Raw genomic sequence first — 17,490 nt, 5'->3', positions numbered from 1 at the left:
CAAAGAAATAATAAAAAAAATACCGCAATTATACGGTGTCGCTCACATTTGATCAAATTTGGTATATACCAGTATGGGTACCAAAGATCAACAATAAATGTTGTTTCTATCTGTTCAGTGCAGGAAAATTCTACGTCGATGTTATGACAATGATTTCTGCACAGTACAACCAGAAAAAAAATACCGCAATTATACGGTGTCGCTCAAATTTGATCACAATTGGTACATACCAGTGTGGGTTAACAAAGATCAACAATAAATGTTGTTTCTATCTGTTCAGCGCAGGAAAATTCTACGTTGATGTTATGACAATGATTTCTGCACAGTACAACCAGAAAAACAACAAAAAATATTTAAACCAGAAAAACAAGAATGACCAAAGTAATTAAGGTCTGAAATTTTAGGTACTGGAGGTCAACTTTAGCAACATGCATAGCTGAAAGGCAGCTAGCCCCTCTTAGTTTGACCATAGACACTCTTCCTCCCCTCTACTGTCTATGGTTTGGAGAGTTCTGTTAATATGTAACAGTTCATAAACAACTCCCCTCTACTGACGGTCTTCCTCCCCTCTACTGTCTATGGTTTGGGCAGTTCTGTTAATATGTAACAATTGATAAACAACTCCCCTCTACTGAAGGTCTTCCTCCCCTCTACTGTCTATGGTTTGGGCAGTTCTGTTAATATGTAACAGTTCATAAACAATGACAGGAAATGACTCAAGATAAGTGGAGTTTGCCTGTCACTCCTGCACACATGCAGAAATTCCCTTTTTCTTACCTCATTTGCACATTTTTGACACTGATGTGTTCATTTGAACAAATTCACATCTCAACCCCTACATCTACCTGTACACCAAATACTGAGACGGTAGCTTTGGCAGTATGGGAGCCTTTGTGTGTGACGGACATACATCCGCACATACCCACAAATATACAGACATGCAAATCAATTCAGCTTATACGATAACCTCACATTGGTATACCAAATGTGAGTAAAAATTCTTGAAATTATCATAGTGCTCAATTCATCATGATTTGAATATAGATGTAACAGAACACTTGTAGGGACTTGCGAACTAAAATTTCAAAGAAATGTGGTGATTACTTTCTGAGAACTTTTTTTTTATATTGAAAAAAGAAAAAATTCAGAAAATATACAAAAATAGTGTCAATGACACTGTGCTCCCATTTTACAGAAATACTAAGTACTAATACACACATGACATTGCATTCTTACAGGTTGATTACTAAGAAAATTCCATTGTAAGTCCAAATTAATCTTATACCCCGGCAATATGAAATGCTCCATCTCATGACTTTTACATATCTGACAGAAAACAACCCTAGGATCAAGACTACCATGTTTTAAAGTAATCCAACAAATACTATGGGAGAAAATGATTTTTAGACAAAAAATGGGAAAAATTGCCCCAAAAACACAAATATGAAAATTTCACCACAATTTGAACGAATCTGACAAAGGCAAACCCTGGGATAATAAATACAAGTTTTCAAGGCAATGGGATGAGCGCTTTCAGAAAATAAGATTTTTTGACCGAAAATGGGAAAATCTCCCCAAAAATACAAATTTTCAACATTTCACCACAATTTGAAGAAATGTAACTAAAGTCACTATAAAGAGCCTGAATACCAAGTTTCAACCGAATCTGGTCAGTGGTTACAAAGTTTTAGTAATTTGCAGGATTTTTCCTTTTTTCCCCCAACATTTGCATATTTTTGACTTTGGCATATTCATTTGAACAAATTCACATCTTCACCCCTGGGTGCACCTGTCCACCAAATACTAAGATGGTAGGTGCTGCGGTTTATTAGTTTTTAATGTGGATGGACATACATCCATAAATACTAACATACATACATACATATATACATACATACATACATATACATACATGCATGCATGCATGCATGCATACATACATACAGACAGACAGACAGACAGACAAACAGACAGATAGTCATGCATACATACATACATTTATTTTTACAGCTTTTAACCTCCAATAGCCGCCAAACCTATCAATATCAGCTTGTTCAACTTGATACCCGGTACTACTGCTTATAATAATATAAACCTGAGTTAATTACATTCTTATTAAAGTAAACATGCCTTGCTTATCAAGATTATGTAAAAAAAACCCAGCATATCTGTCAGGTTATAAAGAATCTTCAGCTTGTTATCATTATCAGTATTTTCATCCTATTAAACAAGCACATTTTAACTCTCAAATTAACATTGCAAGTAAGTTCTGTTGAATTAGTTGAGACTGTACGTTCTCAGAGAAAGCACACTGAAGAGAGAAATGTTTGCAACTTAAGAAGATCAAGGTCATCAAAAGCATTATAAGGAATCATGTAACTCTTTCATTGCACTGTTTACACAGATTGCATAAATGCTATAAATAGAACATGAGGAATCTTATAGCCCAGCTTTACCATAAAAACCCTATCACTTTGACCACTCTTTCAATTGACCACTCTATTTTTTTCCTCAAAATGTAATTTTATTTAATCCTTATCAAGTTGACCACAACTGGAAATTGGAACTTTCTCTATCTCTCTTTATTTTGCCAACCTATCATGACAAAATCTTATGAGCAATTTCTTTTAGATAACATACAGAGAACAATACATGACAGTACAGAATATGTCAAAGTTGGGATTCAGGAAAGTTGCCTTTACATGTTTTAATCATCCAAAATGGTAAACATTTCACTATGAACTGTTAAAAATGTTGAACTTTCTAATAATTCTACACTAAAATTATTTTGGCTTTGTTGATTTCCTAATTAATTCAATTATTTAAAATCATATTAATTATTTTTTTCTGGGTGAATTGATAGGGTTTATACAGTACAAGAGTTACATACAATGTAAGTCAAATTCAGTTAAATATCAATTACCGTCTTGCATCATTCCTATAAATAACACCTTAGCCTGGAACAGCACAATCATAATCTGCTCATTCACACTGGCAGTACTTGACTTTAAAATGAATGAACTACTACATTTCACCTGTGTACCAAATTTGAAAGCATGGCAGAAAGTACCACAAATTTGCAAATTTCACCTTTAGTTCACCAAGTCATCTTCAGGTCACTCCTAGGAACATGAACATCCAATTAGAAAGTAATGGCATACACAGTTTCAAAGAAGATTTTTTTGACCAAAAATGACAAAAATTGCCCAAAAATACAAATATGCAAATTTTGCCATAATTTCAACGAATCTTATTTTGGGTCATCACAAGAAACCTGCAAACCAAATTTTAAAGCGAAACAGACCATTGGTTTCAGAGGAAACAATTTTCTACTGAAATGGCAAAAAAAATAGAGAAAAAAATTCATTAAAATTAGAAAGCAGCCAATATTGACACCAAATCTATATGTTTGAATAAGTGGGGCCCAAGGTACTTAAAAACCAAATATGACAATGATCAGAAGAGCAGTTCCTGAGTTATTGATTTTTGACCATTTTCGCCCTTTTTCTACCTCATTTGCATATCAATGAGACTAACAAGTTCATTTTAACAACGGCACATCTAGACCATATATGGCATCACTACACCAAAAATCAGCTTTATACGTGCAGCAGTTTTGGAGTTTTTGCGTTGGACGGACAGACATCCATACATACATACATACATACATACATACATACATACATACAGACAGACATCTCACATACAGACTTTTTTCAACCATATAACCTCCCAATTGCCATATATGTATGGCAAATGGGAGCTAAAAATTGATGATATTCCTATGAAAATATGTCTATTTACATAACCCAATACCCATCGCAACTAGTAATCAGAAGAATTTGACCGGTAGTTTCCGACTTGTAGACTTTGTACCATTTCACTTTTTTTTTCTAATTTGCAATATTTGGGATTACCATTTTCATTTAAACAATGGGAGCTCTTCACCCCGTGATACATCACCATATCAAACATCAAAGTGGTGTACACAGTGGTTTGGGAGTAGATGCATTGGACAGATATCCATACACACTGATACACACTTACGGTACATACATACAAAACGGAAGCTAAAAATGAATTTTCATACATTCTAATTTTGAAAATGGACCCGACACAGCCAGATAGAATATTATGTAAAGTTTATTATACAAAGTTTGTTGTAAAATTTTCAGTTAAAATAAGATAAAATCCAAAACAATTTTTGACAAAAATATCAGTTATACATGAAGATTGTGTACCCCTTGAACAGTGTCTGAGTACACCAAACATAATAATGTGTTATCATGCTAATCAAATACAAGTGAACCATTATCATCCCTGGAAGGTGGTGAAACCCTTTTGTGTTTTTTACGTAAGAATAAATGGAGTGCGAGGTTTAGATTTTGTTTAGGAAAACATTATGGCTGACACTCAACTAAGATGCCAAGTAAAACACTGCCAAACCATGGTCCTACACACAGTTCAAGCAACCAATAAGAGCAGAGTACAATTTGCATATTTTTGTAAATGCTATGGTAACTGCCAATCAGCAGCTATAGTACTGTCTGTCACTAATGAGAGCAATATCTCAGTAGATAAGCGACTACATGTATGGTTTTGAAATTCATCGGCAATGTGTACCTGGTATCATGCAACTAATCATGTCGGTATGTCACCAAGAAAGTCTGTGTGTCTTTAAAATGCTGTCGCCAGGAAAAAGCTATCCATTGAGTTTTGTAAATATTCATAACACAGGATAAGCTTTACAAATAAAATACATCTTGAAATGTAAATCGAACTTGTAATATGTCTCTAAATACTGTTGTACAAGTTTACAGAGTGCACATCCAATTGAAACAGCAGATTTCAAAGTATATTCACATCTTGGTGTCAAAATTTCCATTACTCACTCAAAATGTCAAAGACTTCTTAGAAGTCGTAGTCGTTTTGCAGCATATCCTTTTATAGTCAACAACTTTTAACCAAGGTCTTATAGAAATCCTGTCACCTTCTCACATACAAGAGCACAGTGCAAATCTTGAAAGTTTAAGGCTAAAGACACAGACAAGTACAGCAGTGGTTGAAAATCTGTAAAATCTGTCTTGTTAAGGATAAATCAGCAATAGCTACAAAAATGAATCTCATATTGTCAATCTAAAAGAATATTGAATTGTATCTGATTGCCCTTAGCGTGATGGGAATTCTGTTGAAGATGAAGTTGAATAAACTACTATTAACCACCTTGAATGAGCTGCATACTTTTCTAGCGATTTTGGATTTTCATTGCCATCAACAGGTTTCTAATTTAGCTGAAAAGACATCTTGACAATAGTAAATATGGGGAAAACTTTAATTCAGTAGCATTTAAATTAGCGAATTTATACACTTAGCAAAATTAGCTAAAAAAGGATGCTAGCTAAAAAGACTTGTTTTACAATATAATCAATTTCGGAAGAAGTTGATAACTATAATCTGTTGACAAAAACATTCACACCAATATCATCCTACCTTAAATATCAATGAAATTTAAACAGTAAATGCCAACTCATGATTAACATATATGATTTCAGAAAGTTGATATCATCATTGCCTGTCATTGACTTCAGATCACCATCATAAAACCAATTACCTTTCAATTCAAATAAACCATTATGAAATACCTGTAAGTGTACAAATAGATTTATGCTTATGGCAATGTGTCACAGTAATTACAAACCTAAAACCATAGACAGTAGTGGGGGGAGACTTCCCCCTCCACTGTCTATTCTAAAAGAAACCATTTACAGGATAGGATCTCCTTGGTTTTTTTTTTGTAATATACATAAGCTGAACTTAAATTTGACAAGCCAACAGCAGATATTCATATTTTAATTGTACACTAGAAGTGAAACAAGACTGAATATTACATAAATTACAGAAAACATATTATAGTATTGTTTTGTGAATGCTAGCTGAGGCCCACAATTCTGAATTGTCAGCCATGTTGAATAACAAAAAAGGCTATGATAAACTTGGCCAATCAGAATCCACCTTACTCTGTAAACATACCATTTGATAAGAGTATGATATGCACTGTACCCAGCTCTCTTTCAAGATAATATAAATTTACATTTACATTGTACAGAAAGTTTACAACAAGATCCTACATCAAACATTAAATAACATTTGTATAACTTGACAAAACAATAAAATATTCAGTAAAATATCAATAACTGAAAAGTTAGATGTTGTTTTAAAATACCAACAAAAGCCACTGCCAAAACTTGTATGCACCTCAGTGATGTATCAAGAAGGATTAGTTGTGTATTAACCCTCTGAGCGCTGTAATTTTTTCCCACCAAAATTTTAGTGCAAAATTTTACCAATTTTTATGAATTTTTCTGTAATTTTGTGATAATTTTGGACCAAAAGGACATCACATTTCATTGACTAGTTTTTTATCAAAATTTTGACAAAAATATGAAAAAAATTGACTGGGGTATATTTTGTAAAGGTGACATAAATTGACTTTGATGCTCAAAGGGTTAAAATCTAAAATGACTGATTTAAGACGAAGGGGACATGGATTTAACCCTTTCACCACCATGGTTTTGCCCAAACCCATTGTTATCTATGGCAATTTAGGACCTGTTTACTGGGAATTGGGGGTGAACAGGTTAAGTTAAATTACTTCAAACTAGGAAAGCATATTAAGACAGCAAAATCTTCTGTCTGGAAAGCGTATTTACTGCTGGTTTTGTTGTAATTTATATACTTTATTGAAATTTGAAGCTTTATTCATTGTTCCGCTTTGGAAAACACACAGTCTTAATCAACATTGTATTATGAATCTTATCACCTTGGGATTAACAGAAATGTTTGAAAGTTTCACAGCTGAAGATGAACATATTCTGTTTTCACTACGTAAGGCACCCATTGATACTGATGACTGAAAATAACATGACACTCTGCAGACATTTGAAACATATCGGCAGTTTTAAACCATGTTGAAAAGTTTAATGAGTGTTCAATAACAATCCCTGATGCATTTTTAACAAACTGTGACTTTGAAGTTGACAACTATGTACCAATATTAATTTGGTAACTATTACCGATATTAATTTGGCAACTATGTACCAATATTTATTTGGCAACTATGTACCAATATTTATTTGGCAACTATGTACCAATATTAATTTGGCAACTATATACCAATATGTACCAATATTAATTTTAGCAACTATGTACCAATATTAATTTGGTAACTATGTATCAACATTAATTTGGAGATGTTTAGATACCCTGAATTGACTCCATGATTATGAAGACCTCAACAACAGAGCTGTGGAACTCTCCCTCTTTCTGTCGCTCAAAAATACAACTGAGGGCTCCCTCTGTGTCAAGCTGTAGGCCAATTCTGCCATCCACTATGGCAATTATTTGCCAAACTCACTAGCCAGTACGTACTGATGGCTTTGCATTATGTGCGTGCATTGACAGCATCTTGCATTTTAAACTTTGTCAGCACTCTGCACTCAGTGTACATCTTTCTGTCTCAACCAGAAAATTGTAGATGATTATAACATACTTGTAGATGACAATGATATACTTGACTTGTATGAAATATTTCAGAATACTTCTAGTGTCACCTGCTCAGGATGATTGACATTTGTAGTATGGTGAAATGATGGCATGACTTTTCTCAGTCAGTTTTCAATATCAAAGAGAAAAATGTACAGGTCACATACCAAAAGTCTCCTTCCCATCTGTGTTTTGTTAAGCAAACCAAACTTGTGTCGAAATGACTTTAACTCTATTATTTTTCTTCAAAGTAATTTGTAAAAGTTGAGGTAGTAACTTGTAAAAACACAGTCTAGACTATTTGTAAAGTCTGAGTTACCCTCATGTTCCAGGAAAATAACTTGTAACTATTAACCAGCCAAAATTCACAGAACAGTAGGGACCAATCACAGCTACTGACACATAACTACATAGGCAACTGTCTCCTGAAAGAATGTCATCTCACCTGCCAGTGGAGAGCTTTAGCCATGATAGTATTGAGTCAGAATTGAACTAAAATCTTAGACCTGTTTATACTTAATACTTCTATTTCATGTTCAATTTCCTCTACAAAGTTAAGAGGAATGTTTTTCTTGTTGGATAAGATAAACATAGTAATGTACATTTCAATCAACAATTAGTTACAGTGTAAATCAATGATCTGCATATAAAGTGCATATTACACCTGTTGTGCATGAGCAGTGTTTTTGTGTTTCCAGTGCTGAAATGGAGTGATGTTTTCAAAAATTAAAAACTCCACAAACAGTAAACATTACATAACTAAGTATAATATGAAAATACACAACTCTCATCTCTGACAAAGAAATCTAAAATTCTGTAAGACATTATTTGCTTCATTTCCTTGAAAGTGATAAAATGTTACAGGTTAGATTAAAATCATGATTTTGTTAATTACAACAAAATTATCATATCTCTTCTAACATCAATTTTTGATGCTATGTTTACATGACACTCTCAATGTTTAGGCCTCTATGGCAAATCTTGGATGAGAAATTTGAAGATTCTGACAAATGAGTACATTTCAAGCCAACCAAATCACATGACAATCACATGACATGTAAACTCTATTCAAGACAATGACATAGTAGTCAGTTTGTAGTTTTCAATAACTAGCACCTTTCCACTTTATTCTGAGGGTGTAATGTGGTATTGCATGGTAAGGTGGGTTGTTTTGATCTGTCGCCACCTTCTCTTTCTCTCTACACATGATTACTCGGCAAAATCATTAAATTTCTGGGGTGGATTAGAGAAGATGTATTTTTTCGTAATTTTTTCTTTAAGTCATTGAACCTCTTTGGTGGTAAAATAACCAATGTAGCAGATGAGTTGCAATTCACTTGGGATGTCCTACATAAATGAAAACCACAAAAAACAGCTACAGTATATCCATTTCCCATTACAGCTACAGTATATCCATTTCCCATTACAGCTACAGTATATCCATTTCCATTACAGCTACAGTTTATCCATTTCCCATTACAGCTACAGTATATCCATTTCCCATTACAGCTACAGTTTATCCATTTCCCATTACAGCTACAGTATATCCATTTCCCATTACAGCTACAGTATATCCATTTCCCATTACAGCTACAGTATATCCATTTCCCATTACAGCTACAGTTTATCCATTTCCCATTACAGCTACAGTATATCCATTTCCCATTACAGCTACAGTATATCCATTTCCCATTACAGCTACAGTATATCCATTTCCCATTACAGCTACAGTATATCCATTTCCCATTACAGCTACAGTATATCCATTTCCCATTACAGCTACAGTTTATCCATTTCCCATTACAGCTACAGTATATCCATTCCCATTACAGCTACAGTATATCCATTTCCCATTACAGCTACAGTATATCCATTTCCCATTACAGCTACAGTATATCCATTTCCCATTACAGCTACAGTATATCCATTTCCCATTACAGCTACAGTATATCCATTTCCCATTACATAAGAAGTAAAACTAACACACACATGAGAGTGATAGTTTATTGCATGTTTTCACAGTTTGTGTCATATTGGTCAGGCTGTGTCTGGGTAATACCTCCAATATTACAAATTTTTTGCAATAAAATGATCATCATTTGACTACATTGGATTGGATTGCAAAACAAACTGTGACAGGCATTTGTGTGCTGTAGGATACTATACTTGTGCCAAGTTTGAATGAAATCAGTTCATGAATGTCTGAGAAACATCCCAAGATAGACAGACGTACAGACAGACTGAACTCGTTGGTATCATTACCATTTCGGAATTCTTCCAGTGAGGACTAACAAACACATTGTTTACCCTGTCAACATCAAACAATCTTCCTTGTTTTCTCCGGAAAAACTGAACCTCTTAACAGGAAAATGGGGTGAAACAGTTAACTTGCACTGGGATAGCAAACACCCACAATTTCTGTAGTTGAACTTCATACTTCTAGGGGTAATTTGGCAAGTATTTCTTCCACATTTTAATGCTATTTAATATAAGTACTTATAGGAAGCAATAATTAATTCTGACACAAAAATAGAAAATGAAAATCAGGTGAAAACCTAGAGTTTCAAGTCTCTGCCTCTCTATAATAATCTTGGACAATAATTGACAACAAAACTGAGAACAATCACACCCATCCCTCAAGTACAAACTGGTAAACCACCGAATACATAATGGACTGATCCACTGTCCAAATTGTGTGCTAATCCAAGTACAAACTGGTCAGCCACCAAGATATGTCATGGACTGATCCACTGTACTAATACAGGAAAGGGAGGGTGGTGGAGTTCAAGTTCAAACAGACTAACAAAACGTGAGTGTACTAGCAGAGATGGTATTACGAACTGAAATAGTCATATTAGTCGTATGTACAAATAAAATCTGTTGAAATTTTCATGAATTTTCAAAATATAAACAGCCATGCCATTCAGTACCACCACAGATTTGCATCATGCCAAGTTCAATATCTTCATCAAATTTAATAGTACAAAAATACTTTCCTTTTGGCAAGAATCAACAATATTAATTTCCCTTAATATGTGGGACTTGAAAAAATAAGTGATATCACTTTTTACAAAAATTTACACCATGCATCTCATTTGTCCTCAAGTTATCCTACACAGTGTCTCCTACTTTCTTTCTATTGTTTCAACCCCCACTTCCCTCAATAGAGGTCCATCCCCATTTCCCAAAGAATGGTCCACCCCAACTTCTCTCCAGAGAGGTTAAATTTGCAATTGAAACAAATAGCAATACACCAAAATTTAAGATTGTCCATTTTGTTCATGATTTACAGTTTCACAAAGAAGAGAAGATAATCTCTTGCATGATGGATGACTAACGGAAAACACAGGCAAAAATTTACAACTTGGATCTTTAATTGACTCTTTAATCAGTTGGCAAGACAAGATCATGGTTAGTGTTTTTTCTCCAGAAGTTTTGAATCATACAAAGCTACCACTTAACAAAGATATCAATGTCAGTCAGCTATGTATGGGTCTTTTAGCTTTTTCAGAAGGCAAAATTATTTCTTTTTTTCATAGACTGTTAGGCTGACAGCTGCAGGAATGGAGAGAATGACTCTTGCAACTTGTGTGTGATCCATGTGCATAACACTGATCTCATTGACTGATGTGATGTACTGACCAACCTGAAAGAGATGATACAAACACAGTTTAAAACTCTTTATAACTCAAGCCACTGCAGCCTTCATATGGATGTAACTTAATGACAACAAGTCATTGACAATGACATAGTCCCCACTTGTAATAGGAGTATTAGTCTTGATGGGGCAGGGAAATGTGGTCATTAACAAGTATCACTGGAGTGTATATGTTCAGATGAATGGGCACATAGGACTATGTCATTGTTCCCAATTTGAAACAAGAGGCATGTCTAAGTTATGGTTCTAAATCGGGAAAAAAGATCAGACCTCTAGCTGTATTGGCCAGCCAAGAAATACATATGCGCATAATAAATGAGGTACAAGATGTTACATCTTAAGGTCTATTATCCTATCAAAATTGAAGCGTAAAGAACTTGTGGTTACTGAGTTATGCATATATATGCAAAATCAAGGTCAAAGGTCATCAAGGTCACGTGACATTTTGAAAAAAAAATTGTATTGCTAATTAATCCATATATGCCAAAATTCAGACCTCAAGCTCTATTGGCTTGCCCAGAATTAGATGTGTGCATAATTAATGAGGTAAAGCATGTGTTGTCATAAGGTCTCCCATCCTACTAAATATAAAGGACATAGCACTTGTGATTACTTATTTATTGACATAATCATGTATTTTAGGTAAAAGGTTATCGAGGTCACATGACATTTTGTCAAACAATGTCTATCCTTTAGTCTATCCCTAAATACCAAAAATCATACATCTAGCTCTATTGGCTCGCTCAAAATTAGATATGCACATAATTAATGAGGTACAATATGTGGCGTCATAAGGTGTCCCATCATACCAAATATGAAGGGTGTAGCACTTGTGGTTCCTGAGTTATGGACAATTATGTATATTTGAGGTCAAAGGTCACCGAGGTCACGTGACATTTTGTAAAAAATATTGTCTTGATAAGTTATCCCTATATACCATAAATCAGACATCTAGCTCTATTGGCTCGCTCAAAATTAGATATGTGCATAATTAATGAGGTACAATATGTGGCGTCATAAGGTGTCCCATCATACCATATATGAAGGGTGTAGCACTTGTGGTTACTGAGTTATGGACAAATATGTATATTTGAGGTCAAAGGTCACTGAGGTCACATGACATTGTTTTAAAAAAATTGTATTGCTAAGTTATCCCTATATACCAAAAATCAGACCTCTAGCTCTATTGGCTCGCTCAAAATTAGATAGGTGCATAATTAATGAGGTACAATATATGGCGTCATATCCCATCATACCAAATATGAAGAGTGTAGCACTCGTGGTTACTGAGTTATTGCACAAATATGTATATTTGAGATCAAAGGTCATTGAGGTCACGTGACATGTAAAAAACATAGGGCCAAAGTCCCTGAAGCTACTATAGACATGGATACAAAATTAAGTATTTCCTGTCTGTATGAAATTATCTCACAAAGGTCATCCTCGGGACTTGTAAACCAAAGTTTAAAGCTGTCTGACCAGCGGTTTTGAAAGAACAAGCAACTCAACAGTTGACAGAGCTCTGCTGTGTTTTGTAGAGAATAACCTTTTGTGACACATGTATTGATGAAGAAGGTGGATATCTTTGATTAACATTGTAAGTGAGTTTTGTTGAATAAGTTGAGACTGTACATACTCAGAGAAAGCACACTGAAGAGACAGATGTTTGAGACTTAAGAAGTTCAAGGTCATCAAAAGCATTATAAGGAATCATGTAACTTTCATTGCACTGTTTACACAGATTGCATAATTGCTATAAATAGCACATGAGGAATCTTCAGCCCAGCTTTACCGTAAAAACCCTATCACTTTGACCACTCTTTTACTTGACCACTCTATTTTTTTCCTCAAAAAGTAATGTTATTTTATCCTTACAAAGTCAACCATAAATGGAAATTAGAACTTTCTCTATCTCTATCTTTATCTCTATTGACTATTTTGAGCAATTTCTTATAGATAACATACAGGGCACAATAAATGACGGTTCAGAATATGTCAAAGTTGGGATTCAGGAAAGTTGCCTTTACATGTTTTAATCCTCCAAGATGGTAAGCATTTCACTATGAACTGTCAAAAAAGTTGAACTTTCTGATAATTCTACACTAAAATTATTTTGGCTTTGATGATTTCCTAATAAATTCAATTATTTAAAATCATATTAATTATTTTTTTGGGTGAATTGATAGGGTTTATACAGTACTAGAATTACATACAATGTAAGTCAAATTCTGACCAAAAATGACAAAAAAATTCCTTAAAAATACACATTTGCATATTTCATCACAATTTGAACAAATCTAAGTTGGGTTACCCCTAGGGACCTGTATACCAAATAACAAAGCTGTCTGACCAGCGGTTATGAAGAAGAAGATTTTTTACCAAAAACACCTTTTTTGGCATTAATTTGCCTATTTTCAACAATATCAAAAAATTAAAAAAATAGTTTCTCAAAATCATATTTTTCATCTACACAACAAATATCAAATCAGTAAGTACTGCGGTTCTCAAGATATTTGAGTGGACGGACGCCTCACAAACGGACATACATACATACATACATACATACATACATACATACAGACTGACGCCGGACGGATACCCATCCCAATAGCTTCTATAGACTATAGTCTATAGTAGCTAAAAATTGTATTGCTAAGTTATCCCTACATACCAAAAATCAGACCTCTGGCTCTATTGGCTCACTCAAAATTAGATATGCACATAATTAATGAGGTACAATATGTGGCGTCATAAGGTGTCCCATCATACCAAATATGAAGGGTGTAGCACTTGTGGTTACGGAGTTATGGACAAATATGTATATTTGAGGTCAAAGGTCACCAAGGTCACATGACACTTTGTCAAAAAATTGTAGTGCTAAGTTATCCATATATACCAAAAATCAGACCTCTAAGTCTATTGGCTTGCTCAAAATTAGATAGGTGCATAATTAATGTGAGGTACAATATGTGGCGTCATAGGGTGTCCCATCATACCATATACGAAAGGTTTAGCACTTGTGGTTACTGAGTTACGGACAAATATGTATATTCAAGGTCAAAGGTCACCAAGGTCACGTGACATTTTGTCAAAGTGTCTGAGATATCTGTGTGAACGGATGGACTCAAGGACGGACATGACCCAATCTATAAGCCCCCTGGAATTTATCTGTGGGGACTAAAAACTGTGTCACTGCATCCTTTTTGCAATATGAATACGATGAGAAACTAAATTTTTATTTTTCTTGGCCTTATACATGGGAGTCTATGGACTGCCTTATACATGGGTGTCTATGGACTGCCTTATACATGGGAGTCTATGGACTGCCTTATACATGGGAGTCTATGGACTGCCTTATACATGGGAGTCTATGGACTGCCTTATACATGGGAGTCTATGGACTGCCTTATACATGGGAGTCAATGGAGGTGAAAACTAAAAAGTCCTCTAGCACGGCCAAATTTGATCGCATTGTGAAATTAATCGACGTGCATCTGTATGAGGTAGGTTACTATCCTTGTACCAAGTTTGAATGAAATCGCTCCAGGCGTCTCTGAGATATCTGGGTGAACGGACGGACGCACGCACGCACACACGGACGGACGCACGGACATGACCAAACCTATAAGTCCCCCCGGACGGTGTCCGTGGGGACTAAAAAGAGATGTTTTAACCAATGCAAACTACTCTCTGCACACATACACACTACACTTTGACCGTTTACTGAACAATCACACTACCATAGCTGGTAAACAATTGTGTCACTTCTGCCACAGAGGGCGCTATACAAAAAATTACCTTCAGACCAGCAGCAGCTGCAGGACTGCTTGGATCAATTGTCTGCACATAAGTTGGATGTGTTCCCCTAACAACAAAACCAAATCCTACAGCATCACTTAAAATCTGAAAATGAAAATATATAAATTCAGTTTTATTAATTAATTGAAATATACATGTTCATCCCTTGAGTGCAAAGTTGAACATGGAGAATACATGGAGGTATTTTCACGAGAGATTGATAAAAATACTCATTATTAGCTGGAACTTTCCAACTTTGGTATTGGTAGTCTCATATAGATGAGTTGTATTTGTACATTATTACATAATGAACCAAAATATCATAAACAATAACTCAAACTCATTTTGCAACAGAGAGATAAGTTTCATACAGCGTCCAAAGCCGCCCAAAGTTCCAGGACTTTTAAGAGCTTTTTAAGCAATTTCCATGGACTTTATGAGGTCCAAAACACCATTTGCCAGATATCGTTTTAACAATACATCATTTTTATATCTTTTTTGAGACAAATAAGATGAAATTTTCTGTAAATTCCCTTATGTGATAAAAGTTCAATATCTGCCAATCATATTTCAAATCTTTCACATGGAAGACACTTTACATACTGATATGTAGGTCATTTACCCCACACTCATCATGACCTGAGTTCAATTAGTCTAGAACATTCTAAAGGTCACTGCCCTTGATGACCTCACAACCTTGAATTCAATTAGTCATGTTTGGAATGTTCTGGAAAGTTGATTAGTTGTGTAAGGGAGATAATTTTAGAACAGTAATTAGCATGTCAATAAAAGTTCTAGATTGTTCTTATATGCCTTTATAAAAGGGACGTGCTCAGCTTCCAGTCAGACTTTTGGGATCGTGTCTCTTGTGTGTTACTAAACTCCAGCAGTAGTCATTCTCAAGACTTTTCAAGACCTTCACTGTCAACGCTGGATTTATACTGTGGACTTTGTGCAGCTTCAAGCCTGCAAGCCAAAGGACTGTTCATTCATCCGACTGACTGTTACAACTCTGAGACTGGAGCTTTGCCGTCCCAGCTGAGATAAGTAGTCTGTACACTTTTAAAGCTTGTACTCTATCCCTGACTTAGCAATTAGTTTTTATTTTGTAATAAATTTTGTTTAAACGTTAACTGCTGAGTTCACCCTTTTGTTCGTTTTCTCTGCACGTAACAAAATTGGGGGCTTGTCCGGGATACGAATATTTTGAGCCGTTTGACAACATTTTGACAGCTTTTCAAAACTACTATATACTGTGAACTCAGCGAAATTTAATCATGGCGGAATTTAAACCAGAGGAAATGGATGACCTTGATCAGGACACATTTAATTCCCTCAGAAAAGACAACCTCATAGCACTGGCAAATTTCCTTAAAGTAGATGTCAAAAGATCTATGCGCAAGCGAGAAATTCAGTTCAAGATTGCAAAACATTTAGTTAATTCTGGCCATTTTGAAGAGTCTGCCTTAAAAGATTATGAGCCTGAGTCTTCCTTCGAACTCAAAAAATTAGAATTAGAAATACAGGCAGATTTGGAGCTTAAGAAATTGAATTAGAAAAGGAAAAATTGCAAATGGAAGAAAGGGAAAGGCAGGAAAAATTACAAATGAAAGACAAAGAATTACAAATGGAAGAAAGACAGAGAGAAAAGGAGAGAGAATTGGAAGAACATCGACTACAGTTAGAAATGAGACGTTTAGAGCTTGGACAGTCAGGAAAATTCTTCCCTTCAGACAAGTTTGACATCACTAAGCATTTCAGGTTAGTTCCCCTTTCCAAGAAAAGGATGTTGATAAATATTTTCTCCATTTTGAGAAAATTGCTCAGAGTCTGAATTGGCCTAAGGAGTCCTGGTCTATGCTTTTGCAGAGTGCTTTGGTGGGTAAAGCCAGAGAAATTTACATTCAGTTGTCAGTAGAGCAGGCTTCAGATTATGATTCTGTGAAGGAATTAATTCTCAAGGGCTATGAGTTGGTGCCTGAAGCTTACCGTCAGAAATTTAGGGATTGTGAGAAGGCGAAAGATCAAACTTATGTTGAATTTGCTCGAACAAAAGAACAACTGTTTGACCGTTGGTGCTTTTCTGAAAAGGTCAGTCAGAATTATGACAAATTACGACAGCTTGTTTTGATTGAAGAATTTAAAAAGTGCATCCGGAGTGACATCAAGACGTTTATCAATGAACAAAAGGCAGATACATTGGAGGTTGCTGCACGTTTGGCCGATGATTATTCATTGACCCACAAATCTTCATTTCTCAGCAAACCATCCAGTCCTTTTCATACAGAAACAATGCAGGTAAATTTAACTCGTCCTTTTCATCCAAGAATTTCTCAAAGGAGAGTAGGAAATCAAATGACAGCAGTTCACACAGTTCAAGTAACACTCCCACATCATCAGATCCCAAGTCTCAATCTCCTTCTGACAAACAGTTCGGTACACTTTCTTGTAATTATTGTAAGAAAGACGGCCATTTAATGTCAGATTGTTTC

At 35.0% G+C, this 17,490-nt stretch overlaps 1 protein-coding gene across 2 annotated transcripts in view; it reads right to left on the bottom strand.

Moving 5' to 3' along the window:
- Nucleotides 1-4,125: 4,125 nt before the first annotated feature.
- The window catches only part of LOC139134034 (DEP domain-containing mTOR-interacting protein-like), a 60,984-nt gene continuing 47,619 nt past the window's right edge, over nt 4,126-17,490 (bottom strand). The window contains exons 8-9 of one of the 2 annotated variants that reach the window (XM_070700881.1): nt 14,999-15,103; nt 4,126-11,188 (exon numbers count right to left, since the gene is read on the bottom strand). In XM_070700881.1, the coding sequence (XP_070556982.1) occupies nt 11,063-11,188; nt 14,999-15,103 (231 nt within the window). In that variant the 3' untranslated portion in view covers nt 4,126-11,062. The remainder of the gene's footprint in view (nt 11,189-14,998; nt 15,104-17,490) is intronic. The other variant, XM_070700882.1, reaches the window with a different exon arrangement.

This window comes from Ptychodera flava, chromosome 5 (assembly GCF_041260155.1).
Source record: "Ptychodera flava strain L36383 chromosome 5, AS_Pfla_20210202, whole genome shotgun sequence".
In the NCBI taxonomy this organism is placed as follows: domain Eukaryota; kingdom Metazoa; phylum Hemichordata; class Enteropneusta; family Ptychoderidae; genus Ptychodera; species Ptychodera flava.
Note: the sequence above shows the minus strand (reverse complement) of the source record. Positions and strands in the feature narration are given on the sequence as shown.